A 27,391-nucleotide genomic window follows, 5' to 3' on the forward strand; every position below is an offset into this window, starting at 1 on the left:
GTGCTGGCGGCCGGTCCCACAGCTGTACTCCACATGCTCCAGGTTGTTGCTGCTCTCTAGATGTCTGGCATGATGCGATTGCTTTTTCTGTACCAGACCTGTAACTGTCACTGCTCCTTTCTTTTCCTGTAATTTCTTTCCGCCTGGGATTTCAGGTAGACAGGCAGTGCCCTGGGAGGCACCCTGGGTCTGTGTTTGCGGGAACGCTGAGCACGGGACGAAGCCCGGAGCGAGCGAGTGGCAGAGTGTGCAGCATTAACGCTCAGCGGTGCTCAGCGCCTGAGCGCCAGCCGGCCCTTCTGCCCCCGCCAGCCAGCCTGCTCCTCCAGGGCTTGTCTCGGCCCCTGGCCACCACGTTAAGCAGGACAAGAGGATACCACTGGTGAGGTGCTGTGGGAGAACATAGGACCTGAGTAAACTTGTGGGACTGAAAATCCCTGCCTGTGGTTTGAAGTAGGTTAGCATACATCATCCCATCTGCTAGACCTGGCGTCTGCGCCTCTCTGAAGATGAGTAAGATCAGCCCGTTCTGTCCCATCGCACAGTTTCTGCCGGGTAGATGTTGCTAACCCTCGGATGTAATAAAAACTGGACAACCACAATGGATTTACTCATTATGCTCCTTCTTATTCCTTTTTGCTTTGATGCTATACTGGGTACTAAAGCAGCAGCTTGGACAACTGTTTCTCAGGTGCGTTTTCAGCTTTTATTGTCTTTGTCCTTTTTATTGTTCTTTGCATCTGTTCCATGTTTGTTTTCTTTTGTAGTATTTCATTTCAATAGTGTGACGATACTGAGTAAACTTCTAGTGCAAAGTCCACTTTTAGCCAGTGAACTTCTAGGCGATTTCTCTTATCATTCCAGTAGGGTTTTCTATTTATTTTTAAAGTCACTCCTTTTATTCATTACTGCCTAGTGCGGAAAGCAGGAGATAAAGAATTGTTAAGCCCAGACTTCAGCTGTGTCAAGAGCACAAGCTGTTTCCAGGTGGACTGAGCCAAAGTGTTATCTTCTGTCCCCATCTGCAGTGCTGAGCAAAGTTACATTGGCCTCAGCAGATGAAACTGCGGTCCTGCAACAGCTCAGCTTGCTGTGAGCATCACAACATCATCGAAGAACCACATATCATTGAAATTTGGGTGTGATATGAGGCAAATGGGGATCTTTTACCGTTTTGTCAAAAAGACGACCGTTTTGCCACGTAAGCTGCTGCTCAGTTGTAACCAGCCATTGCCTAATGCCCAAACTTCTACTGCACCTTTGTAGGCAAATAGAAGTTTTGTCCAGGAAGTGACAAAAAGCTTTGTTTGTCCTTGCAGGCAGCTGATTTATGATATCTTAAATGGTCTGAGAAGTCCTGTGACAATTCCTGCATCCTTTTCAGCAATGGGCATTAAGACTTAGTCATGGCAGAACGCACAAAGTAAATGACTAGCAGGAAATGTCCCCTTGGCACTTAGCAGGTGTCCCAAATCTCTGATAATATTATATTATAATCCTTTAAACCACATGAAAAACATCTTGCTGCTTTCTCAGTTCATGGGAGCTTCGCTGTTGCTGCAGGGAGGGTGCCCAGGCAGGCAGTAGGTGCTTTATTGTACTTTAAGTACATTTTGAGTTTTATGCTTTTTTTGCTTGGCCTGAAAAAGCACTGACAGCCTTATGTTCAAGCTGGGGATTTTCACGCAGTGTTTTTGACTGTTGCACGAAACACGAGAATGAGTTTTCAACCATCATATTGGTTTATTACTGGTGTTTTATTGGCTTCTAGGTTAGCAGCTCTGGCCAGGGCTTCCCATGATTCACTGTGTGATTGATGGCAGTTCCAGCTCATTTACAATCCCAGCTGCACACCTTTAAGTAGTTACTGAGTCATTTTGCTCATCAAACCATCAAAAAAAGATGCTACCTGTATGTTTTTTAATGACAAAAGAGCAACCAGAGGTAAAAACGTCTTTTGCTTGAAGTACCAGTAGCAACTGTGTGGAGAACCACTTTTTTGCTTTTCAACAGCTGTTTCTGCATTTTAAATATTTTCTCCACTAGACTTTAAGTGCTCATCATATATCCCTCCTTTAGAGTGTTTTCCCTCCCGCATGCTTGCAGCTAACATAGAAGGGGGCCGCAGTGCTGGTGGGATGTGGGAAGGATGATGAGATCTCTGAATGCTTTTCCTGGGTCCTGTAGGCAGGAAGGCGTGTGCCTTGAAATGTTGTTTGCTGTTTTCTCCTGTACAGTCATACAGAACAACATCAGCTGACATATTTTGCAACAGCGTATTTGTACTGACAAATGAGCAAAAAGAGCATTTGCTTTATTGGTACCTTTTACTTCTGTGGTTTATCTTTCTACTTTGCTGTATTTAACCAGCTGTCTTTGAAGATGTATTTTCAGATTTGAGCTTTTCTCTTTGCAGACATAAGAAGATGCAGCACAGCCACACCTTAGCCCTCATTTGATAATACTATTACTATTTTACTTTTCTTGGATGAGCTCCAATCAATTTTGAACCATGCTGCTTCTTTCACCCTTCTTGTACAACTCTTGACATTGGCTGGGGGTCTGCATTTATGTGCAATGGTAGAAGGGTCCCTGATGGTCCCCAAGAGAAGCATCGTATCGCTTCAAATGGCAACACTTAGGTAATGACCAAAACCACACTGCTATTGGCAAATACCAGTAAAACCAGCTGTGCTGGTTAGAAACCAGACAGATGGCAACCCCAGTGGGGTGCTGGTAAGTGCTGTAATTCCCGAAGTGATGACTGCAGTAATTGCTGAATTGTGAGTTTCCAGAAGTGGATTTAGAAATGTCATGATTTAACCCTACAATGGCAAGGTGTGAATTTTCTAGAGCCTGTGGGGCAGCTGTGTCTGTGCAATGTCCTGACCCCCGAGGCTGTGCCATGGGCTCGGGGGCCGTGATTGGCATGGTGAGGAACAGGGATGCTCTGAGCCTGCCCCAGGCTTGCAGCTCCCACCACTGAGACCGAGGGGCTGGAGGCACTGGGTCTGTCACGGCAGGCTGCCGTAGATGCCTAAGGCTTTTGAATGTGAGACATGAGCTGTCAGGAGCCTGCACTGGAGGTGGGCCTTGGGGTACCTAACTTGGCTGCTTTACAGAGCTGTTGGAAATTATTCTTGAGGCTTTAGCCCTCCCTTTTGTGACGGTATGTTCTTAGGAGGCTTCAAGGGGAAGGCTTCCAGGGCTGTCTTCCCCCAAAACCTCTTGGCTTTGAGGCTGAGCAGCTGTTACAGTAAGAGCTGCCTGCTTTGCTTACCAAGCAGATATGGTGACTGAGTGGCCCTTATGGCTGTCCCGTGGCACCCGTGCTTAGAGTGACCAGCCCCACCGTGGGCACCTGCACCTCTACCACGCAAGGCTGAGGCAGAGCACAACCTCTGCGCCCCCCGCCGCAGTGCCCCCCGCCGCAGGCTGCAGTGCACGTGGGTTGCCAGCCTTCCTGCCCGACATCAGCTGTGGGTGCTTGGCAGCACCACCAGGAGCCAGATCCCCCAGATCTGCCCAGATATGGGGATCTTGGCAGCAAGGAGGCCGTGAGCAGCACTAGTCTGTTCTGCCTCCTGATGCCAAGCAAGTTTCAAAAAGTTTGAAAAACATGAGTCTGACTGTCCCCCAGAGCTCCACCCGGCCTGCACAAGCGGGCGTCCCTCTGCCTGGGCGCCTGCTGCCGTGCTGGCGCAGGGTGCCCCAGGGCTGCTGGAGGTGCAGGTCTGCACCCAGCCCAGGGCAGGCAGTGCCGGGGCGACGGGCACATGCCATGCACAGCCCTGTGCTGCCTGCTCAGCCCCGTCGCCCTCAGCCAGCGCTTGGGTCAAGCAGCAGCCCGGGACTCTGCTAAAGCCCGTGAGCGCTGGTGGAGAACAGCAAGGGCGTGCAGAGCAGTGGGCGCCGGCAGTGCCTGTGAACACGTGGGGGCTGGGGACGCAGGAGCGTCAGTCTCTCTTGACTCCATCACACCGAATTCCCAAGCCAAGCTTAAATTGTCCTTAGGGCCAAGCCTGCCTAAGCATGGGATGAGCTGGAATGTCGTGAGGCCAGTGTGGCCAAGAGGGACTTGCCCGAGGCCTTACACAAGGTTTGGGCTATAGTGTTTTCTTGGTGCTTCATCATTAGAGGACGGGTGGCCCATCAGAGTCATTTGGCTAAATTTCCTTTGGTCTTTGGCTGAAGGCCAGTGTGGAGATGGTAAAGTCCTGCTTTTTTGTGGGGGTCTCAGCGGTACCTAATGCCGATACCCACACAGCAACATTGGTTTGGGATGTTGAAGGTGCTTCTGACCGTTTCAGAGCTCTTCCAGTGCTGACTGCTGCCCGAGCCGGATAGGCACATCTCAGGAGGGGAGAGGCGTCTGCCAGAGCTGCCTTCTGGGAAGACAACATTGATGAGGGCTACAAAAGAGGTGGCCTTCGGAGTCAGGCTCCGAAGCCTGTATCTCCCAGGACCAGGCTGAGAGGGTAGAGATGTGGGTTTGGCCTCGGGGCAGTAGGAATGTTTTTTAGCCCTTGGTGACAGCTGCCTTGTGTCTCATGTGGACGTCTGGGACTAAACCAGCCTCCAGGAAGGTTCCTCCCCAAACCCTGCTGGTGGGCTGGGCCTGGGGTCCTCTGCAAGATGTGGAGGACCAATGACACTGTGTAAGGCATCATTGCGGAGATGGTCTTGGGGGACAAATCAAGTGGAACCAAGAAATCTTCTCCACCTGCAAAAGGGATAAATGCCCAAGGGAGCAGGAAGCAACCTGTGTTGGCACTGCTGCCCTCCTGTGCCGCGGCTGCGGTGCAGAGGGTCTCCCATGGGGTGCGCAGGCACCGGGCACCGACAGGAGCCAGCTTGCAGGCAAATGGCTGGGAGCGGAGCTAATGGGGCCCCGTTCTGCCCCTGCAGCTGCCTCTTCACTCAGCACCTCAGCCATGGGTATGAGCCTGGAAACAGGCAGTTTATTAAAGAAACAGCAGAAGAGCCACTGGGCAGCAGGCAGTCTGGGGCCAGCGTGCCAGGCCGGAGCAGAGATGCAAGCCTGTCCCTGCATCCAAGGACGGTGATACTTGGAGCTCCTCTATTCTTTTCTGAAGCAATTCCAGGTCAGACCCGTCAATGTGATTCAGCCTGTTCCTATTTAAAGCTTGAACCACGGTGCACATCAACCTCACTGCTGTCCTCTGCCCTTAACTCTTTGTTTGAAGGGAAGCAGCTGAGCAGACGCGGCAGAGGAAAGCTCACCCTGCGTGGTCTGTGCTGTACAGTGATGTGCACCGTGGAGAACTGTGTTCTGGCCATGCTCTACCACAGGCAGACCAGGTGTTTAAAAACAGGATTCCTATCTCATCACAGGGTGTATGATGAGAAGCAAAAGAAACTGTCACGCATTTTGAGTGCAAGATGTAGCGCAAGGCATGAACGTGGATAAAGTAGGCCATTGGAGCTTCACTCCAGCTCGCTGCTTTTTGGGCCATCTTTATTTGGGCATCCTCTACTAGACGCAGAAACTGAAAATTGGAGTAGTGTACAGAACCTTACAAGTACCAAACAGTTACCTTATTATATACACGCTTGCCTGATAAGATGTAGTAAAGACTGACACTGAAGTGTTTGGTCAGTAGCTCCATTACTTATGCAGCTTTTGCAGCGAAGCTGGCCTGTTGGTAAACCCTTCACTGCTTTACCTTTTCGGTCCCCCATGTGTTCATATCCTCCGTGAGTTCTCCGTGCTAACTGTGAGTGGCTCAGGGTCTGAGTCACCAGGTTGCTCCGCAAGCACCCTTGAGGGAAGCGCGTCCGCCCTGACTCGTCACCCAGCTGGGCTGGTGCTCTCCTGCCTGCTCCTGCCTGCTCCGAGGTGTTCCCCCAACTTCTGTCACAAAGGGTGATGGCAGCAGATGGATCCCAGTGGTCTCTGCCAGCCCCAAATAATGGGCGCCTTGGTGTCTGCTGGCAGCCTCCCTCTGTGAGGGCAGTGGCACAGCTTCTCCAGTCACAGCTTCATCTATTTATGGCTGATTTCCCCGCATCTGTTGTTCTCATTGCAGGTCATGCTGTACCTTGAATTTTCTAGTTCTGGGTCAACTCACTTGTAGTAGGTATTGGTCATGACATATCTTCCATTTTCTGTATTTTCCTTCCAGTTTTTGAAGAATTCATTTAGCCAAGAGGGTCTTCTGCCTCCCATCCCATCGCCACAGCGGGGAGGGTTGCCATGGCCGCCTTCAATCTCATTCTTTAAAGAACTGGCAATCTCTTTAAAATTCTTTTCCTTTTAAAAACCCCTCCCTTGCAGACCTTGCCTTGCAAGTCTTCAGTTTGAGGCAGATTTTCTTGAAAAAAAGATACTTTTTTCCCTGATCATGTTAGTGTTATTCCTTCTTCCTACTCTCAGTTTTCATTCCTGTCACTTGCATCCCAGGCTGCATCAGCAGGAGTGCTGCCTGCAGGGAAAGGGAAGGGATCCTTCCTGTACACGTTGTTCTGCCGTTTTGCCTAGTCACCCCTGGGATGTAATCTTGGAACAAGGACATGTACATACTTGATCAGGATACCTTCTCCCTTACCTGGCAGTCTGTCCTTCCTGAAAAAAATGATACTTCTTTGTATTAACCTGCTAGTCATCTGCAGAGTCACTCATACTGATGGAATAATGATTTTGGTCGGTCTCAGCTCTTCTGTTTATGTGCTGTGTTTCTGGTGTATTTGCTTAAGGCAACACATACTTGTTGCAGCAGTGGTACTTGGAGCCTGGGCACATGCATTGCCCTCTCAGCTATTTGGTTGTACGAATGGCAGCTGAGATGGGAGGCTGCTGGATGGGGAATATCTTCGTAGTTATTAACACTAGTGTTACCTGCCATGGTGGGGGAAAGGCTGTTAAACACAAAGGTGTAGAAGCAATCTCCACTCATGTGGCCACAGACACTCAGTAACACAGATCTGAACACTTAACTCATAGCTGAAAGCACAATTCACTTGGGCATGAGATTTCAACAGTCTCTTATTCCCCCCTCCCCCTCCCTTTTCTCCTGACTAGGTGATAGCGATTGTGATGGACCTGTTTACAGACATGGAAATATTGTGTGACCTGCTGGAGGCCTCGAGCAGACGGCACGTCCCCGTTTACCTGATCCTGGATGAAGAGTACTTGAAGCATTTTGTGGAAATGTGCAACAAAATGGCTCTTACTCAGGACAATTTCCCAGTAAGTTTTCAGTCACACACTGGATATGATAAATGGGTCTTGGAATCGATAAAAAATGTGTACCCTTTGTTCTGTTCCCTCTGCCTGGTCCCTAGGACCTACCCCTTCTCCCAGTGTCCCAGGCTAAGAAACTGTGGCTGTTTGGTTTAGGAAATCGAGGTCTGTCTGGAAGCGCAGAGGAAGGAGTGGAGAAGACTCCTAGTCCCGTATCTTCATGTTTTGTGGTCCTCGTGTCAGTTTTACACACAAGAAGCGTGGCCTCAAGGCCAGTAAGATGCAGTGCATTACTGAGCGCTTTGCTGGTCTGGTGCAGGCAGAAACCAGAAAACTTAAGTTCGTGTGGACCTGTATCATCCCCTCTCCTTGTCCCCTCTCAGCCCCTGCTCTGGGACATAGGACTGCAAGACCTGAATTGCTCATTGTTCAGGTCCCTGAGCTCAGGTTAGGTTCTGGCCGGAGCCGCTGCAGTGCAATAGCTGGGTGGGGAAGGGGAGCGGTGATTCCCCTCCGATGTCCTGGTGAAAAACCTGCCGCGTCCTCCCCTGCTGCGCTGCCTTGGTGCAAACCAGGTGTCGGAAGCCTGAGGGTAAGATCTCCTGTTAGCCCTTGCGACTGAGTTGTGGGTTCATGAGGGGGTTGTGAAGAGCCCAGTTCCCCACTTGGTGGGGTGCTCATCAGCACTGGTGTGTGGTGCTCACAGCAGGTGAACAAAAACTAACATGTCACTGTGACAAGCTCTCTTGGGAACGTGCAGACTCAGAAACACACCCCAGTACCTTGCTGCTGCCCATGCAGCCTTTGTGGGTGCTGCCTGTCAGTGGGAGTTGGGGTTTTGTTGTCATTTGTTAGTCCTGCAAGGCCAGCAGTCTGTGCTCCTTCACTGGGTGCACAGGATTCCCTGGAGGACTGATTCTCTTCCAGCCACCGATTTCATAGATTTCCCCTTTATCTTAGCGGCAAATGCTTGGAAATTACCCAGTTACCTCAAAACCATTCTTAACTAAAAAACAGGCTAGAGAAGAGAACACAACACACACACACACACACACACACACAAAAGTTTTACAGCGTTCAGAAAAGATGCAGTTAAAAATGTCTCCATTTCCCCTCATTTTTAACCTCTCTACACAAAGATAATTTAGAGAGGCGTCCTTCCTCCCTCATGTTGCTGTTGCTCTGCCCTTTCTCGCTTCTCACAAGCCAGACCCATTTTATCCTGCCTCTTGAGATGGCAACTGTTAGGGAAAACTGCTTCACGCTGCTGCGTGTTTGCTTTCATGAAGAACTGCATCACTGAAGTCACCTGGTGGCTCCAGATTAATGCCACCTCCCCAAAATTTATTTTATTTGCTTCTTATCCAAGAGCCTGGCTATTGTTTTTAATTAAAATTAGAATGAGTTTGCGTCCATGGAGATGTCTATGTCTCTTTGTTAGACCTGATGTCATGTCTTGTGCTTGAATGGCTAATTAACACTTTGCCTCCGCCATTCAGTGACTCATCGGCAGGTCTCACTGTGAAGTGCCTCTTAAACTGATGCCTCTCGACCAGCACATTAACGTATGTGCTTGATATTCACATCTAAGTGGAATGACTGTACATGTCTTATTCCTGGCCCTGAGTTGTGACAGGATGTTATGGTAAATCTCCATTTGGAATAATTGGTGACAATTTGGGGCTTAGTGGGGAATTTGGGGCAATTGCCCCTCCAGCATCTTGCTCCTAAGAACATTGCGTGAGCCTGCTGGCGTCAAATCCTGGTGCTGAACTTCAGCAAACCCCGCTGCGGTGGTCGGGCGTTGGCAGCGGTCGCAGCAGAAGGCTTCGCTGTCAGGTATTTCCAAGTGGCCATCTGCTGAACTTAAATCTGCTGCCTAAATCGAGTGAGACCAGCACACAGTAGTCCGGCTTTTCTGCAAGGCTGCAGGATTCTCATCTTGTTTGGGCAATTCAGGGACTGGATTGCCAAGAGGAAGAAGAGGATGGAAGAAATGAGCCACATACCAGAAAGTCGCCCGGCCTCAGAAAGGACGAATGCAGTGATGCAATTCTGTGGCAACAAATCTGTGGGATACCCCTTACCTGAAGTGTGTTTGACTTCCCTGGAGGGGGAGGTGAAGCTCCTCCCTGTGAGAACTAGTTTTACTGAAACCTCAGCACCGGAAGGAAAGAATCCCTGCACTGACTGGCAACAGGATTTGATGAACGCCTCCCCAGGCGTCCAGGGTATCTTGCTCTGTATCAGCAAATTGTGGTGGCATTTCAGGAGAATCATAGGTTAGTGCAGGTTGGCAGGGATGGACCGCAGGCAGTCTCATCCAACCTCCTGCTCAAAGCAGTGTCACCTGTGAGGTCAGAGGTAGTTGCTCAGGGCCCTGCCTGGTCTAGTCTTGAAAATCTCCAAGCATGGAGATGTCACAGCATCTTGTTCCAATGCATAACTGTCCTTACAGGGAAAGTTTCTCCCTTCTCCTAAGGGACAGATGAAGACACATCCTGGGACACAGAAGGCAGCAAGTGAGATCTGCAGTGCAAGGATTGTGAACCTTCAGCTCTGTCCCTGCTAGAAGTTTCCGTGAACTCAAGCCTGGACAAGTACTTGGAGAAGAGGTCCAGGTGGGCTTCCCGCTAAGACAGACCATAAGAGGCTCAGGAAATGCCCTGAGCAGAGAACAGGCAGCAGCAGCAGCGGGGGCAGCACCAGAGGCGATCACCTTCATCCTGCTCTTCCCCCGCTGCCGTCTGTGAGCGAGGGACAGCGGGTCGGCGGGACCCGATCTGGAGGAGACCTGCTGCTGTGCTGAAGCCCTGAAGGCAATGGTGCCCCTTGCACGGGTTGGGGGGCAATGGTGCCCCTTGCACGGGTGGAGGGGCTCCCTCAGCACGATGTGAGAGCCCAGCTCCCCCACCCTGCCACACTGAGCTCCGCAGATGTTTCTGGAAGCCGCCTCCTGCCCGCGGGGCTGGAAGAGGAAAGCTGCCAGGAATGGAGCCTCCTGCCGCGGGGCGGCTGCCTCTGGCTCCTCAGGCCGAGGCACAACTTGGGTGCCGTGAGCCCCGCACGATGCCGGACCTGGGGCGAGCGTCGCTGGCTGCGTGCTCACCCGCCTGGGAGGCCAGTGGGAGAAGGGGGGGCAGCGGTGCCCTGGAGCAGCCCTGGGGGCGGCGGGGGCGGGGGTCTGCACCTTGCGGAGCTGCAGGCAAACCACCACTGTTCATGCTTGTCTTTTGTCTGCAGCACTGGCCATCACCCACCGCGCTGGCGTGGTGCAGGGAAGCTGCCGCCCCCACCAGCAGCACCCACTGCCCACAGGTGGCCAGACGGCCTCGGCGGCCCGTGCAGCCCTGCCGGTGGCCACGGCTCTTCGTCCTTTACGGGGCTGATGCTAGGCAGGGGCGAGCTGCCCACCAAGGGACCTGTCGGGCCAAACACCAGCGGTGGCGGTTTGTGTCGCGCTTGGGGTGCCAGCGCCGCTGGTGACGGGAGCTGGCCCGGAGGGGCACCGGGGGTGGCAGCCCAGCGCAGGGGCTGCCTCAGGGGTGGTGATTTACACATGAGATGTTTTGTTTGGCACTCTGTCATATAGGTCAGGCCAGTAACTGTCTCCAGTGGCTGTTCTCTTCTGCCTGCCCCAGCTGAGGTGCAAATAACTTTTATTATGGGCAAACCCCTCAGATTACGAAAAAGGCTCCTGCTGGATACCGAGAGCCTTCTTTCCCTTTTTGTACTGGGGAGTCAGTTTTACAAGCTGAAGTTGTATCAGACCAGCTTTTTGCCATCTTTAAAACAGATGAGGATCAGCTCTGTTTCACCTGAGTACAGCAGATGAAAATTTTAATGAAATTTTTAAGTATACTGATAAAAGGCAATTCTTAAAATGTAGGCATACCTTTCTGTAAATCTTTTTTACTGAATGATATTTTAGTTTTAAGAAGCCTGTCACTGCATAAAAGCAGAACAGCGCATTCCATTGATTAGAAACTGGCTAGTTGTTACGGGTCAAAATTTACTTTAAATGCAGACCCATAAGGTAGTACAGTTAGTTGAATATTATCAATGATCTGGAAGAAATTGTGTAGTCTTACATGCTTCAGAAATGATCTGTAGGCTCATAGGATTCTCCAGATTTTTTTCAAACCGATATTTGTACCTAAGTGCAACTTTTTAATATTTGTTGGCATTTTTATCTCATAACAGCAGAGAGTGTGACAAAATATTTGGTATGTAGAAGCCAAGAAATACTTGATGCCTTGCTGCGTTCTACCCCTGGGAGCAGAGCTCTGCTCGAGGGAGCCCATCAGTGGTGCATAAGGGAACATTTCAGTTTAGTTCAGTATGCGTCCCCTTGCCAACCCTGCTCTCTTTGGTTTCAGAACATGCGCATAAGATGTCTGAGCGGAGACACATACTACAGCAAAGCAGGCAAGAAATTTGCAGGCCAGGTTCTGCAGAAGTTTATCCTGATTGACTGTGACCAAGTTCTTGCTGGTACATACAGGTAAGAAAAAGTAGCAACTACTGTGACAAAGACTGGTGACGCTGAGAAAATACTTATTACCGAAATACTGAATAATGTAGCTCATTATTTTTTTTCTCCACAATAATGATACACTGTTTTTCCTCTTCATTTCCCCTTATAAATGTCAGGTTTCCTTTTGGTGCTTTATGTTCTCCTGCTCCCCCCTTTTGCTCTTACCTTGTTTAGCTTTCAGATAGCATTAACTGCTCATCTGCCAGCGTTGATGCTTCCTGGACACATCTGTCTGTGAGTACCGCTTCATTCCTTAAAAATGTAAAAAATGTTGGACCAGGTCAGGTGCTGCTCCACCTGGCCGAGGTTCCGGCTCCCGCTGATGCTGTGTAGGGTGAGCCACCCCAGCTGCTCCCCGTGGGCTCCTTCCCTCCACCGCATGCGCCGCTGTTGCGTACATCCCCCTTACTCCCTTCAGCATCTGTTCGGTACTGATTGCCCCTGAATTAGCCTGAATTCATTGTCTGTTCTAAACCAATTTCCGACTAATTTCATGAACCGCCCCTGGTTCTAATGCTGCAGGCTGGTGCAACAGCTGCCCTACGTCCAGCTAGGGTATTGCTTTCCCGATGTTCTAAGCCTCCACCTCAGCCACCCTCCCTGCCCTTTTCTTATCTAAAGCAAAGACCTCAGCCTCTTCAGTCTCCCCTCATACGGCAGCTCCTGCATCTCTAGGTCATTTTAATTGTCTTTCCCTGCACCCCCTCTGACCTCACAGTGCCTTCGTGAGATGCCAGGACTGGAGCCGCATGCAGCCCCGAGAAGCGGCTGCACCAGCGTGTTACAGGGGGTCCAACCGCCGCTCTCTGCGCTGTTATTGCCTGGTGCTGGTGGTGGCCAGCATTCATTGCATTGTTTAGCTGCCATTGCGTGCTGAGCTGATGATTTCAGATAACTGCTGACTATGATTCCGAGCTTCTTCCTGAGCTGTTCCAGGTTTAGTGTCACACAGGCCTGACACAGAACATTTTTCCCTCTGGGTGCACCACATTTTCCTGCCCTGAAGTTCATCTGCCACATATTTGTCCACTTGCTCAGTTCTGTAAGGTCCTTCTGGATTTCCTCTTTTTTTCGGCGAAGTATTCAGTCACCAGTGGGGATTTCACTGCACCCCCTCCATGCCTGGGTCACCGATGGGATGAGAAACAGTCTCTGGGGCCTCATGCTGACTCTACCCATGCGGAAAAATTACAGTCGAGCCCTGATTAGCATTCTGTGCTTTCACCAGCTCTCGGTCCATAACAAGACCTTTCCTCCATGTCCGTGGCAAGTTAAGTTTGTTAAAAGGCTTTGGTGTAGCACCCTGTCAAAGGCTGTTTGAAACCCTCAAAAAAGGTATGTGCCCGGTTCCCTCACCTGTGTGCTCGCTGGCTCCCTGACCAAACGCCAGCGGGTCTGTGGGGCAGGGCTTGCCTTCATAGTAGCCCTGCCGGCTTTTTTCCAAGAGGCTGTGCTCCTCCATCCTGTCAGTAATCTTGTTCTTCATGGCACACTCTGCCATGTCCCAGGGTGGAGGTCAGCTCCAGTGCTATGTGGGTCTCAAGATCATGGCCAGAGCCCTCTCTGTAGACGGAACCATGCTGGGAACCTCCCAGTCCTCAGCAAAGGAGTCTAGAGTGGCCCTGGTACACAGGAGTGAAGCACGTCTCAGTGTCACCAGCATTAGCCATGGATGCAAAAAATTCATCGAGGTTCTCTGCTATGCTCTTGCCATCACCGAATGCCCCTTTTGGCCTAGAGATCTCAAATGGACCCACCAATTCCTGAACTGCCAGTACAGCAGTTCTGAGCAACCTACAAGGTGTAGTCATCTTGGGGTTTTTGGACTGCTCCTTTTCAGCTCTTTTTCACTAACTGCTGCGTTATTACATAGTTACCTTTCTTAAAATGGAATGTCCAGGTGCTGCATTTATTTAGATTGCTCTTTCCCACCACAGAGTTAAAATTGTGTTGTAAGCTTTATTGCGATTGGGCTCTTCCCTTCTAACTCGGGAACAGTCTTATGCATCATTCCAGACCACATCCTGAATAGCATCTTTTCTTGTGGGTCTAACAATTTAGGCTAGTTAATTCTGGCAAGTAATCATTTATTGCTTCCACAAAGTTTTTCTCCACAGCTCATCTCAGTGAAGCATTAACCTAGTACGTATATGAGTGGATGAAATCTCCCGCTGTTACTACCGTTCCTAATTTTGCAGCCTCTGTAATCTCAGTCAACATTGTCTGATCACTGTCACTGTTCTGATCAGAGGGTCATGAGTACTATTGTTGCGCTATGTTTTTATTATTAGATTCTGAGTTTTTCACCTACAGATCTTCCCCACAGTATTTTCATGCTGTTGCACATCATATTGTCTTTCACAAACAGTGTAACCCCCCAGGACAGACTGTTCTGATGTTTCTGTGAATTTTGTGCCCTGGCAATACTTTATTCTCCTTCCACCAGCTCTGCTTGAACACTGTTCTCCCTATCCCTTTTTCTCCCTTTTCCACCTCCCAGCCAGCCCATGCTGGACCCTCAATTTACTGGTGTCCTCATCAGTGCTGTCACTCCGAGCTGCACCTTGTCTTCAGCTTCCGAATCTCCCAGTGTGGAGGTCTCACCTTAGCAAATTCTGGCAGTGAAAAATGAAGTACCTGGTTGAAACTGGTTATGTAGGATCTCTGTCTAAACACTCGGAGAGCAGTGTCTGGTGGCATTTTGACCATCCTGAGACACGTATCTAAAAGCAATGGAGTGAGTCACTGCCTGGAAACATCTGTCCGTCTCCACTGACGGCAGGCGTGGGGATGAGTTAACTGGCACCACTCGGTTTTGAGTGGCTAAAACTTGAGTGTTAGTCTGCTGGATTGAACACCACAGCTGGGGGAACATCCTATTCCCCTGCGGCCCAGAGTCAGGGTATTGCTTAAAATGCAGATTCGGGTCAGTTCCTCCGTCTGCTGTGCTGGGGCAGGGGTCTGGGTCTGCAGTGTGCTCTCTTCCTATAGAGCTCTGGTCTGGGTAGCTGAAACTTCTTGAGTTCTGGAAGATCATTATTCAGTTGAACAGGGCCTTATATCTGATTCTCTGCTGTCGTAGTAAGTACATGATGTTCTGGACTAAAAGAAACAGTCTCTCATTGTGGAATTTGTTCAAAGCGGTCAGCAGCACTTCCACAGGTGAAAATCAGGGAATCTGCTACTGGGCATGCTGCAGCCTGGTCCTGTACCAGTACAGCAGATACAGGTCCCAGTCTGCTGTTGGCCTTTTTGACTAGTGAAGCATGGAAGCGGTCAGTTTTTTGAACTGCCCATGGGAGCCCTGACCTCTTTCCTAGATGTTGATATCCGAGGACTCATCAATATACAGACACAGTCAGGGAGTTTGCAACAGTTTGCATTTATTGACATTGAATTTTGTCTGTTGTTTTGTCACTTATTCACCCCACACCGTAAGATGGTCTTGCAGCTTCTGATTATCCAGGTTTTTTCTGACCACCCACAGCAATTTTGCCATGAGCTCTGACATGGATTGTTTCTACCATTTCTCAGGACTTTCTGAATATGTTGAACAGCAGTGATCCTAGCACAAAACCTGTGGGATTTCAGTGGGTAAATGAAAATAATTGCTAGCATTTGTATCCTATCTTTAATAAGCTGTTACTCCTCAGGAGAACAGTCCTTTGTACTCCATTTTTCTGAGAGTCCCTGCTGAATGACCATGTCAAAATCTCTTTGAAAATTCAAGTATCCAGCACCAAGCAGATCAGACGCATCTGTCTGCTGGCTGCCTCCTTCAAAGAAGCGCAAGAGGCTTTTGAGGCATGGCTTCCTTCCACAAAAATATGCTGTCTTCAGCATTATGATTATAGTTATTTATGCATCTAATCATTTTACTCTCTATTTGCTTCTACCAGTTTGTTCAGTATGGAAATAAGACTGGCTGGTTTGCAGTTTTCCAGGAGCTCTTAAAAAGGTTTACATTTACTACTTTCCATTCCTCTGCTACTGTGTTCTATTTTAAATGATAGGTTATTCACTGGTTAATAATTGGAAAACTGCTGACTTCCAGTTTTTGAAGGCTGTTTACTTTAATAATTTCCTTTAACTTTGCCTTTTAACTATGGTGACATTTTGGATGTTTTAAATGTCTTTCTTTTGATAGGTACATTTTCTCTGAGACTCTAATATAGCATCTTTAAACAAGCTCCATGCTGCCTCAAGCATTTAACCTTTTTGGTTACTCTTCTAAATTTCTTTTTAATAGCATTCCTCACTTTCTCTTTTAAGTTAAGTATTACTGTTGTGGATTATTTTGGTCCTGAAAGAATATTTCATATGGGTACCTCATGGTTATTTTTTTGCTGAGTGGCCTTGCCAAAGAAACCTTCTGAACTGGTAATGCTATTTCTCTTTTTGTTGGTTTTCTGGTTAGTTTCTCCAAAAAGCAGTCATTTATAGTGTCTAAAATGCAGTTTCTGCAACTCTGCTAGTAATGAGCCCATTCAACATGGCTATAACTGAATCTCCCTCTATTCCTCTGCTTTCTCTGCCACCTTAGCCTCTCAGCACTTCCTTAGCATGGCATATTTCCCACCAGCACTCTTCTCAGAAAGTTCACAGTATAGCCCTAATACTATGCTTTTCCTATTTGAGAGTGGGATTTTAATCCATCAGGAATATTTTTCATTTGTTGATGTATCGTTTACCTTACTTTTATTTTTTGTAACATATTGTGCCACTGCACCAGTAACATATCCTCTGTTTGTCCTTTCTGTGTAATTTTTACCCCTGCAGTTATACTGTTCCTTGATTTTCTTGCACACAATAGGTTTCTGAGATGCCTTTTGTGTCAGTCATCATTTCAGCTCAGGTATTTCACAGCATCTATCTGGTTTTTTAGCTCATAAAATTTATGTATGCATGTAAACATTTGTATCTGATCTGGTTGACCACCGTCCACTTTTCTAAATGCAGTTTTGTTTGTTCAGATTTTCTTCATTGGTTCTAATTTTTTACCTAAGTGTCATTAATTTCCATCCTGTCCTTACATCAGGATACCATTTTCTTGCTTTTATTGCTAAGGTAAAGTGGTCAATCTCAAACTGTGTGGCCTTCTACACATCACAGCTTTGCTCCAGATTCTGATTTAAAGCCTCCCTATATCTTCTACATTATATTGTGTACAGCAGTCAGGTTTCACGTAGGTTAAGATGGAACCCAGCTTTCTTTGTAGAGTCACTATGTTCCTACGGTTTTCCATGTCCCTATGATTCTACCAGCCTTTCCCTAACAGAATTTCCATAACCATGTCCTGAAATGCTCTTTGACTTCTCTGTCCTATTTTATACCTGGGAGGACACACAGACATAGACTAGTGGCTTCTCTGTAGTGCTCTATAACTTAGATTCAAATGCCTCTGCTATCCTTCATCCCAGCGAGCAACTCCCTCTTCATTCTTTGCTGTCATCCTCCCTGAGCATTGAATCATGGAGGACTACATCTGTGTGCTGTCTGTCTCCTGTGGACATCCACACAGTTTAGTACCTTCCATACAGTTTGGTTTGTACAGCCTGGGGACGGTGACCACACGGAGTTACTGGACTCAACATCTCCAGTTCCTCAGAGGATTCAAGCTGAGTGAAAGGATTTTGCATGTCTTGCAGGCCACAATGGGGTTCACACCCCCCCAGGATATTTGCTTTTTTCCCCCAATACTGTGACACTACGGATGTATGTTTTCCTTAAGACATACTCTAGCCCTCAGAGCTGCTGCCTACTCATTCTCCAGCCTGTATTTGTGACCTGGTTGTGACTGCTTGGAGTGTATTTTCTTTGAATATTTTCCTGTTGATCTGCACCCATTTTTTCCAGAACCTTTTTCAAACTCATAACTGTTCAGTCCCTCTCCATTGGACATGACTTGGGAATTTAATGAGTGCAGAGCCTTCCATTACTTACGCTGCTCATGAAGCTATTGGATAGCACCAGAGCCAAGATTCTAGGTCCCTCTGAAGTCTCAATGCATCCTTCCATGCTGACAGTGAATCCAGATGCCTTGTCTCTCTTCATCCTCTCTTCCAGAAGGGTATTTTCCTACTCTGTCTTGATTATTCAGGTATTCAGTGTCTTTTAATTCTTCAGCTGTAAGAAGAGACTCTTTTTTTCCTCACATGCATGCTCAAATCATGCCTGAAATCCATTTTTAGTCTCTAGCTACGCCTCTAGCCATCAGATTCTTTCTTCTACGAGCCTTAAATGCGGTATTACATGTGTGCAGCAAAGGTAGCGTACCTACTGGCATTTTCATATGGAACCCCATATGTTGATACTGTTGTTCTTTATGCTGACATTTTCCTTTATAGTTCTGTAAAAGCCCTTCTTATTTTCCAAAATACTCTGGGCAAGCTGAACTCACATATTGCTGCCTATTGGTATGAATCAGGCATGGTTTGGGAGTTTTCTGAATGTTCAACTCACTGCTCTTACCTGAAACAACTGTAGCAAATTGGTTTAGACCCCTCAACTCTTATGTGTTTATTGATTTAACTATTTCCCTGTAGCTTCCATCTTTAACGGTAAATTTCCTCTAAATGAAGACTAGGAGAAAACAGGATTCATTGAGATATATAGAAAAAGCAATAATCTGAAATCCTGATTATAATAATATATAGTTATTTAATATTATTCTAGGCACCAGAATAAATAGTATGTTTCTTTGGGCACTTATTTAACGTAACAGAGTGACGGATTTGAAGACATTTACCAGTGCAGCAGGTGAGAGGAGCCTAAGGGCAGGTGGGGCTAGAGCTAAACAGGATCTCGAATAGGAAGCCTCGAGTAACCTTTTGCCAGGTTAGAGAAAAGAGTGCATTTCTAAATGCACTAGAGAAAAGAGGCAGCATTGTCAGCCTGGAAGGGAGTTATGTGGCTGTTCTGGTTGCCTTAGAGGAAATTAAATTTTGCAGCTCAGAATGGAAGATGGTCAAAGTATGACCATTTTAGGGTTGCTCTTCTGTAATTATCTAATGAGCATATTCATCTCTACAAGTAATCTCAGACTTGCATACTTCAGAGAAAGTTTTTAATGACATAAATTGAGTAGCAATACACCACTCAGATGTTAAAATCAGTGCTAGGTATCTTGGCACTCTGTGAACTGAAGTTACATGTGGGTTTTTTTCTTTTGTTCTTTTTTTTCAGTTTCACCTGGCTTTGCAGCCAAGTCCACACCAGCCTGGTGACCCACTTCCGTGGTCAAATTGTTGCAGAATTTGACAAGGAATTCCGGTACTTGTACGCAGAGTCCAGAGCAGTGACTAGTTTCTGTGTACCAGATCCTGGAACATGCCCCTCTTCTCAGAATACCTCGAACATTGCCAGCTTCCTTTTAAAACCCCCACAGGTGAATGATGCTGAAACCTTGAGCCCCTCCAGCAGCCTTTCCAATGTAAGCATCAGAAGCATAAAAGTGTCTCCCTTTCTGAAAAACTCCAGCTGCAATGTACACCAGGAAAACCAAGATGCAAACTCTGATTCTGGTAATAAGAAGGGGAAGGAAGACACAGCTCTGAAGCCCACCTGCCCGAAGCAGCAAGGAGAACCGCCAGACGCACCAAACAATCCTCCAAATAAACCCACCCCAGCCTTGTATCACAAATCAAATCTCGTGACAGCAAGGACATTCTTGCAGCCAGAGCCTTCCCCTGCCTTGAGCTCCAATAAACCCAGCTATCAAGGGGACAACAGCGGCCACTGCTCCCTGCTAAGACAGGAGCAGACGTTGCAGTCCCTGTCGGAGGGTGCCAGCAGCAACGGGACAAGCACGAAGCAGAAAGGGTCTGCTGCTGCCTCCAGGGAACCGACAGCAGAGAACGACACCACTTGTTATGGGATGGAAAAACGACAGAGTCCTGGACAAGGAAAATTGGACCTGCTGTCCCCATACAGCCAGCTAAAACGAGAGAAAAAGCCTGTCGTCCCTTGCTATGACAAGCTCCCTGAGGACATGCTGATGGAAAAGAACAGCGCGTATGGGGCTGAGAAGAGAATGACCCTCGGGCACAGTAAGCTGGATCTGATCACCAAGTACAACAAGTTAAAATCTAAACACGTACACAGTCGGTTCGAACTCTGACCTGGGCCTCGAGGTGTCCTTCGGTCTTACTTTCAAGCCGTTGGTTTTCCCCACTAATCATCGTACCTGGGGCTCGAAATCACAATATGGGTGGCAATTAGTCCTGTTCCTATTAAAAGCTGTCCGTGCTGTTTCTAATATATGCAGATGACTGGTTCAGGTGAGATTAGCAAGCACAGTTCAAATTTTCAGTTACAAGAGTGTGGCGGGAGGCGGGAGATGACAGAAACATAATCCACACCTGTACCTGTGTGGGGAAGAACCGTTTTGTCCAGGCTCGCAGCAGAACTTGCTACAGCTTGGAGACCGGCCACCGGGGCTTCAGGGTGCCCCTGGGGCATACCGAGCGCTCGCCCCCCTGTAGCCACATGCTGCAGGTGAGGTGACCAAAGGTGACAGGGGGAGAAATAAAGGTGCTGTTCTGCTGGAAGGAGCTGCGCTGAGTCCCTGCTGGGGGAGTGGGCTGGGCCAGGGCCCCTCTGCACCAGGCTGGCAGCAGGTGGGCGGCACCATGGGGGGGTCACCACAAGGGTGGTGCCTGCACGATGAGGGGCGTCACCGCTTGAGTGCTGCCTGCACGATGGGGGGGGTCACTGTGTGGGTGGCACCTGCACAAAGTGGGGGTCACTGCACGGGTGGTGCCTGCACAGCAGGGGGGTCCTGCACGATGGGGGTCACCACGTGGGTGGCACCTGCACAACGCTCCTGCGGGGCACCCGCCGGCACTGACACGGGTCACACCTGGCCACGGGTGGCCCCCAGGCGAGCGGCGTGCTGGGGCGGCACCCGGATGGTGGGGTGACACGTCTGCGGCCGGTGACGCGGCGGGCGGCCGGTGTCAGTGAGAAGGCGGCGCCTGGGCACGGCTCTGCCGCAACGGGACGGGTGTGGGCACGCGGGTGGCAGCGACCCTCGCCGCGCAGCGGGTGCGGGTGGCCTGCGGGGGCGCAGCGGTGGCGGCGGCCCGTACCGGTACCCGCAGGCACGTGGCGGCGGGCGGTGCCCCGGCACGCGCTGTGCCGCTGCGCCCGGGCCCCCCGTGCGGCTGCTCCCTCCCGCGTTCCCCCTCACTGCGGCGGCCCCTCCCGGCCGGCGGCGGCGCTGTGTCCGCCCGGCGCGGCGGGGGCCGCTCTACCCGCGCACTTCCGCCCGCCTGCCGCCGGAAGCGGACGTGCCGCGTGCGTCCGGCCGAGGCTGCGGCGCCCATTGCAGCGCGGCCCGTCCCCGCTGTGCTGCCCGGCTATGGCTGTCCGCGCCAGCTTCGAGAACAACAACGAGCTGGGCTGCTTCGCCAAGCTCACCAACGCCTACTGCTTGGTGGCCATCGGCGGCTCCGAGAACTTCTACAGGTGAGGAGGCCCCGCGGGCCCGGCCGGCCCCGCCGCCCCGCCGCCGCGCCCTGACCGCGCCCTCTCTTTGCAGCGTCTTCGAGGGGGAGCTCTTCGGGACCATCCCGGTGGTGCACGCCTCCATCGCCGGCTGCCGCATCATCGGCAGGATGTGTGTGGGTAGGTGCCGGCCGGCCGGGCCCCGGGGCAGGGGCTGGGGACCCGGCGCTGCTGTGCGGACAGCGGATCGCCGCCTGGCGGGGGCGGCGCCCCTCGGCCGCAGAGGCCTTGGGGTCAGGCGTGGGGGGAGGGCGAGCTGAGAAGGGAAAAGCCCAAACGTGCCCGGTGACAGCGCTGGGGTAGTGGACATGTGTGCCACTCGGGGCCCGAGGTGGGCTGAGGACACCTGTAAGTCGCTCTGGGGTTGGGGTCGAGGGGCCGGAGCCGTTGGGGTTGGCGGCTCAGTGCCAGCGCTGGCGGGGCAGGGCCCGAGAGGGGCCAGGCGTTAGCAAATGTGAAAGGCAGAGAAAAGTCTTTAGTCGGTCTTTGGCCAGTGCGACCCTGTTCTGGCAGACAAACCTCTTGCTGAGCTTTGTTCTTGTGAAAATCTTTGTCCGTGCCATCTTCCTGCTTTGCCGCAGTAAAGTACAAACGGGCAGCATCGGGGGGTGCTGTGGGGTAATTGGCATCTGCAGGGAAATTTCTAGTCAAAGTGTTTCATTGAGAACATTCCTTTAGTTCTGTTGGAAAAGGGAAGTGGTTAAAGTTAGTGCCATTCACCCATTTCTACTGTGAGATAAGTATGCTTCGTCCTGGTGTTCCTTACCTGTGGCGCAGTGTTTTAAATGGTAACGTTATTTCTCTTGGGCTGAGTTTGGGGCTTGGGAGGAGCAGATAGGGCAAGGATAATTCAAGCTTTTGTTTTATAAACATCAGGAAAGTGGGAAGCCTCGTGGAAATATTTTTTTTTTTCTGTCTTTGTCATTGTAGGAAACAGGCACGGACTGTTGGTGCCAAGCAGTACGACAGACCAAGAGCTTCAACATATCCGCAATAGTCTTCCAGATTCTGTGCGAATTCAGCGAGTAGAAGAACGGCTCTCAGCACTGGGCAATGTCACTACCTGCAATGATTATGTAGCTCTTGTACATCCAGATCTTGACAGGGTATATGGCTGTATAAAGCTTTTAAATTCATGCTGGGTGCATGGGAAACGATTGCCAAGCTGCAGTTTGGGTTTATGGTTGTTGAGGATTTCTGTGTGTAGCACAGGAATCAGAAGAGCTGTGTTAACAGCTGAGCTAATGTCACTTAGGAGGCTGTGCTGCCTTGTGTTTCCTTTCTTTTCAAGACAGAAGTCTCAAAATTGGATTTTGACTTCTGACTTGGTTTCACTTCATCTGCCTCTTTTTCTGTATTGGTGGATATGGATCCTGCCCTAAGTAGAGCGTGTGCCCTCTTGTTCAGCGTGCTGTAGTGAATGCCCTTTTGTAGAAGAGGAGGAGTGGGTTGTGGAAGTATATTGTCAGGTGCCATTTGCTTTGTGTATGTAAAATTGAATGAATGAAAGTGAGTATGCATGTGTGTAGTAAGGAGACCATAAAGAAGAGTTTAGTCAGGACTACAGCAGTAATTACAAGCTACTGCTGAGCTTGCTGAAATTTGTCATAGTTGAAAGAGGCCATGGATGCGATGGTGGTGCATGCTTACAGAGGGGTGATAGAAAACTAGAAGGTTCTTGTATGGAAGTTTATAATAAGGCCAGAGGAGACAAAGCTGCTTCTGCTTTATGTTTGAGAACTGATATCTTAATAGCACTAGAGAGAGGGGTGTGGTGTGGCTGCAGGTAGTGAAGGTCCTTACAGTGTTTGCTTTCGGTTTGTGCTAAAGGTGATGAAGAAGTGGGACTTTGTGTTAGGAGTACAAAGGTTAAAAAAAAAAAGGGGGTGTGGATCTCTGCAGCATATTATGTTTTAAATGAGTATAAAAGGTAAGGCAAGATGGCCAAAGAGGGAGAAAACAAAAGAATTCACAGTGCAAACCTGGAGGGGAAGGATTTTTTGAGAGTTATGCAGAAGGATAAGACAGTTTTGTCCCAGTGGCCTGGGACAAGAGAGGACTGGTTCACAGGGAATGCCCAGAGAACAGGCGTTGACATAACTGATGTGCTGCCAGCATCCTCCAGAAAGAGGGGAGAAGAGCATTTCTCAGTAAAGGCGTGGTGTTGTGGTTAGTTATAGTGGCCCAGCTCAGTACACACAGGTAACTGGAAACATCTGGAGTATAGATGCTGAGTAAGTGATTGAATTGCAATGGATTGTGAAAGTGTGGGCAGGCTTTCAAAGGGGAGGATCCCAGCTGAAGGTTGCATGCAGCAATAGCTTGACTTTGGATTCTGTGATACTGTTTCGCTGAGGATTTTATTCTCTCCTTGCAGGAGACAGAAGAGATTTTGGCAGACGTACTGAAGGTTGAAGTTTTCAGACAAACGGTGGCAGATCAGGTGCTAGTAGGAAGTTACTGTGTTTTTAGTAACCAAGGAGGAATTGTGCACCCTAAAACCTCAATTGATGATCAGGATGAACTGTCTTCATTGCTCCAGGTCCCACTTGTGGTAAGGCGTTTGTGTTTTCTCTTGCCACTCCCTCCTAACCCAGTTCAGTTTTAATGTTTCTGTATCTTGGGGGCTCCTGGATACTGTTCGCTATGCAGAGCTATTCCAAGTGGGAGGTGAAGAGAAGACTTGAACAGGGCAAGTCTTCTGAGACATTCAGACTGAGAAAAGACAGGGAAAATAAGTTGCTTAGTGCCTTTAGTTTGCTTCTGAAACATTGCTCTGCTGGGATTATGCAAATTGTGCCCATTGATTCATACAGAATGTGTGTTGTCTGTGGTTTGGCCAAAGGCAGTGTTTAAAAAAATTAAGCCATAAAATCCTGTGCCTGCTCAGTTGGATTTGTGAGTTTCACAATTGCTGTGCCTTTATGCTTGCTATTTGTTAGATTTTATTTCACTGAATGTCATGCAATTTTCTCTCAAGAGATTAAGTGCTGTCCATTAATCTTTTTATCTGAAATCTTTATAACTTTGTTGATGGCCAAAGCCTTAATCTTTTCAGGAGCGTGAGTTTAGGCACTCCACTAAAGACTTGTAATAAGGAGACGTAATGAAACGTGCTGCTGTCAGCGTACCCTGCTAACTCTGGCTGCTTTATTTTTTTGGCTAGGCTGGAACAGTGAACCGTGGCAGCGAGGTCATTGCAGCAGGAATGGTTGTAAATGACTGGTGTGCCTTCTGCGGGCTGGACACAACCAGCACTGAGCTCTCTGTCATCGAGAGTATCTTCAGGCTGAATGAAGCTCAGCCAAGTACCATTGCTACCAACATGAGAGATTCCTTGATTGACAGGTAAGGAGGACCCAGGTCTGTGTGTGATCATGATCAAAGCAGGCAAGATTTTACTATAAAGCTAGCTATTCTCACATCTGATTTTTTTTTATTGTTTTTTTTTCTAGTATTTGATTTTTTTACTTCCTCTTTGGGTAACTGACAATTGCCTTGTTGCAGAAGAGTTTGTTTCCTTGTAACTAATGAGCCTTCTTAGACCTGTATGGAAAGTGTAAGGGTTTTTGTGGCAGTTACACCTTTTGTAAGAAATAGTATCCATTTCAACTTTCAGATACATTTTTTTTTTATCTAACTGTTCAGTGCTTACCTATGACATGAATGGAGCTTTTATAAACAAATTTTGTTTTAAAAGTTAAGATGCCAGTGGCTTTGCTTGGCATTGTGGCCTATGATTGTTTTAACCCATAAAATTATTTCAGATGCCTGCTGCAACCATTTCTGGAGCCACAGAGACTTAGGAGCTTGTCTGCTGCTGCTTGAAATCTTTTTTTCAAGCTTTGTTGTCAAGGCTTTGTCCAAGTTGCCTTTTAATGGGAGGTGGTTTTTCTTGTGTCGTGCCTGGAGTGGTAGCGATATAGGACCTTCCCCATTCATTAATGTATACAAACAAGGTTTAGGCATACATACAGATGAATGTCAAATGCAAACATTTGGGTTTTCATCTGATTACAACTCTTAAATCATTGCTGTGGTGCTAGAGGTGTGTTCTTGAGCTACTTAGGCCACTGTAGCTTAGTGGCTGTGTTCTCAGTTATTGTGAGAATGTATGGGAATGGTTTATGGCATAAGAAAAGACTAAGGAATTCCTTGAATGAAGAACCCTTTGAAAGAGTTCTCTGTTGCCCCTTTACAGTCCTTGTATAAAGGCTGGATGTCTGTGAATGTAACAGAGCCATAATTAATCTTGCTCTGAGCTTTTGATAACTACCTAGACCAGGCTGAGTGTACATTTTGCCTTTGCCAGCTTGACGAGTCTGTTCTCATGGCTGGCTGCTGGCAGGTCTGCTTCCCTCTTTTCAGTCTTGTGTTCTAGGAAGGGAAATTACTACTGGGCCTTTGTAATTGGAGGTTGAGAACTGACTGTGCTGGTGTTTTGAAATGCCTTCTGCACTCTCTGGCACTTGTCTGCTAAATCTCCTTTCTCTTTTGTCTTTTTAGCTTGACATGAGCAGTGTTGGTTCCTGCAATCCAGAAAGCTCCTAAGGAGTGAAGTGTCAAGCTGCACTTTGGATTACAGACATCTAGACCTTCTGGTATTGTTTCTGCAGGCATAGCCCAAGGAAGAGGCTACAAAACCAACTTTTTGTAGTGTTTTGTAAACTAAGTATTATTGCAAAAACTGATAAATAACGTACATAAATTACAAATAAGGAATGCTCTCTATCCCTTTGCTGACACTTTCCAGTTCTTCAGCTGTGCTTTCTCGTTTTGTGATGCTGACTGAGCCCCTCAGATAAGCCCACAATATTTACTCCTGTATATAATACTCTTGAGTATTGATCACTAGAGATTATTTTGCCTTAAATAATGCATTGGTGTCTGCTGCACAGCAGTCTGTTTCAGCACATACATGTCACTGATCTCTTTTCCTACTCTTGCTAAAGAGCGATGTTTCTCATGTTGGTAGACTTAAGAGCCTCTTGTCTGTCCAATACCAAAAACATAGTAGTTTACTTGCAACAAAATAATTCAGAAGCTATCACCTGCTCTCTTGCCCTGACTGGCAGCTGTTCCCACAGGGCCAATGATTTTGAAGTGATCAGCCCTGATTAAACCTGGAGTTTCTCAAAGCTAGTCCAGGAGCTTCTAACAGCAAAAATGTGTGACTGTCTGTGGAACAGACATTTGGTCTGTTGCCTGCAGATGCCTGGTGCCATGTGTGCTGCTTCTGAGGCACCCGCAAGAGAGCACCCTGCATGCTCTTGCCAGTGGGCTTTCATCTGTTCTATAGGAGTTAGCCACCTACCCTGGGAAACTCTTAGCAAATTGAAAAAGATGTAAACCACCTCATCTTGAGTTATTTTGGAGACATGTTAAGTCACATGGTTCTAACCAGTTACTCCGTTCAGTCAGATGTTACAGATCTGGGAGCTTGCCAGTTAGGAGCTCTGCCCTTGCCAGGGAGTGATGGTGGTGAAAAGGACCTATAGGTACTGCTTTCAGGTAGAAGAGAGTCATTTCATTCTAAACAGAGCTGTTGCTCGCTGATCTCTTACTTCACTTGCTTTACTTCTGCTTGCCTCTTAACGGTGTCCTGAAGGCACAGAAATGTCTCCATTTCCCATCTTAAGGGTATGTGGAAGCTCCTCGCTTGCTTCCAAAGAGCTGCATTGCTCAGCTGGGTTCTCTTGAGGAATGCTGTCCTGAAGGCAGTGTGGGCAGAGCTCTTTTTTGGCCCTGGTGCTTCAGGCTTTGCAGAAAATTAAGTGAACTTCCTTTTTTGTTTTACTGCCTGGATGTTTACGGAAGGTTTTGTAAGTTTTGGTTGATTATGGGTTGCTCCTTAATAAAGATTGCCACAGAATCTGCCCTGATCATAGCAGTCCTGCCGTCTGGGCTGTCTGTAATGGTAACCAAGCCAGGGGCTGCCATTTCCAGGCTGCTCGCCTTCCCTCTGCCATTCCGGGAAGCCTGTAAGCAGCTCATAGCTCCTTGCTGCTACAGCTAACAATTCTTGGTGTTTGTGGTGCCTTTGATAGAGTGGACTACCTTTCTAGACAATGACCTCAGGTCTCCTCCTCTTGGCATATCTCAGGATTGAGAGTGAGAAGCTGTTTTCCTTTGGCTGCCTTGCA

At 48.5% G+C, this 27,391-nt stretch overlaps 2 protein-coding genes across 2 annotated transcripts in view; both read left to right on the forward strand.

The window, feature by feature from the left end:
* FAM83C (family with sequence similarity 83 member C) overlaps positions 1 to 20,002 on the forward strand; it is a 28,304-nt gene extending 8,302 nt beyond the window's left edge. Inside the window, exons 3-5 of the mRNA XM_080405699.1 lie at positions 7,043 to 7,210; positions 11,584 to 11,708; positions 18,927 to 20,002. Coding sequence (XP_080261825.1) covers positions 7,043 to 7,210; positions 11,584 to 11,708; positions 18,927 to 19,860 — 1,227 coding nt within the window. The 3' untranslated portion in view covers positions 19,861 to 20,002. The remainder of the gene's footprint in view (positions 1 to 7,042; positions 7,211 to 11,583; positions 11,709 to 18,926) is intronic.
* Positions 20,003 to 21,018: 1,016 nt separating this feature from the next.
* On the forward strand, positions 21,019 to 27,130 carry EIF6 (eukaryotic translation initiation factor 6). The gene is made up of 6 exons (XM_080405695.1): positions 21,019 to 21,209; positions 21,283 to 21,368; positions 22,179 to 22,354; positions 23,626 to 23,802; positions 24,415 to 24,596; positions 25,755 to 27,130. Exons 1-6 carry the CDS (start codon positions 21,103 to 21,105, stop codon positions 25,762 to 25,764), a joined length of 738 nt encoding a protein of 245 aa, XP_080261821.1. The 5' UTR covers positions 21,019 to 21,102; the 3' UTR covers positions 25,765 to 27,130.
* The last annotated feature ends 261 nt before the right edge of the window (positions 27,131 to 27,391 follow it).

Source organism: Falco punctatus (assembly GCF_963210335.1).
Source record: "Falco punctatus genome assembly, chromosome: 10".
Classification (NCBI taxonomy): Eukaryota; Metazoa; Chordata; class Aves; order Falconiformes; family Falconidae; genus Falco; species Falco punctatus.

Coding starts and splice junctions, on each gene's coding strand:
- EIF6 (XM_080405695.1), top strand. CDS start 21,103: ATGGCTGTCCGCGCCAGCTTCGAGAACAACAACGAGCTGGGCTGCTTC. Junction 22,355..23,625: donor TACATCCAGATCTTGACAGG/GTATATGGCTGT, acceptor CTCTCCTTGCAG/GAGACAGAAGAGATTTTGGC. Junction 23,803..24,414: donor TGCTCCAGGTCCCACTTGTG/GTAAGGCGTTTG, acceptor TTTTTTGGCTAG/GCTGGAACAGTGAACCGTGG.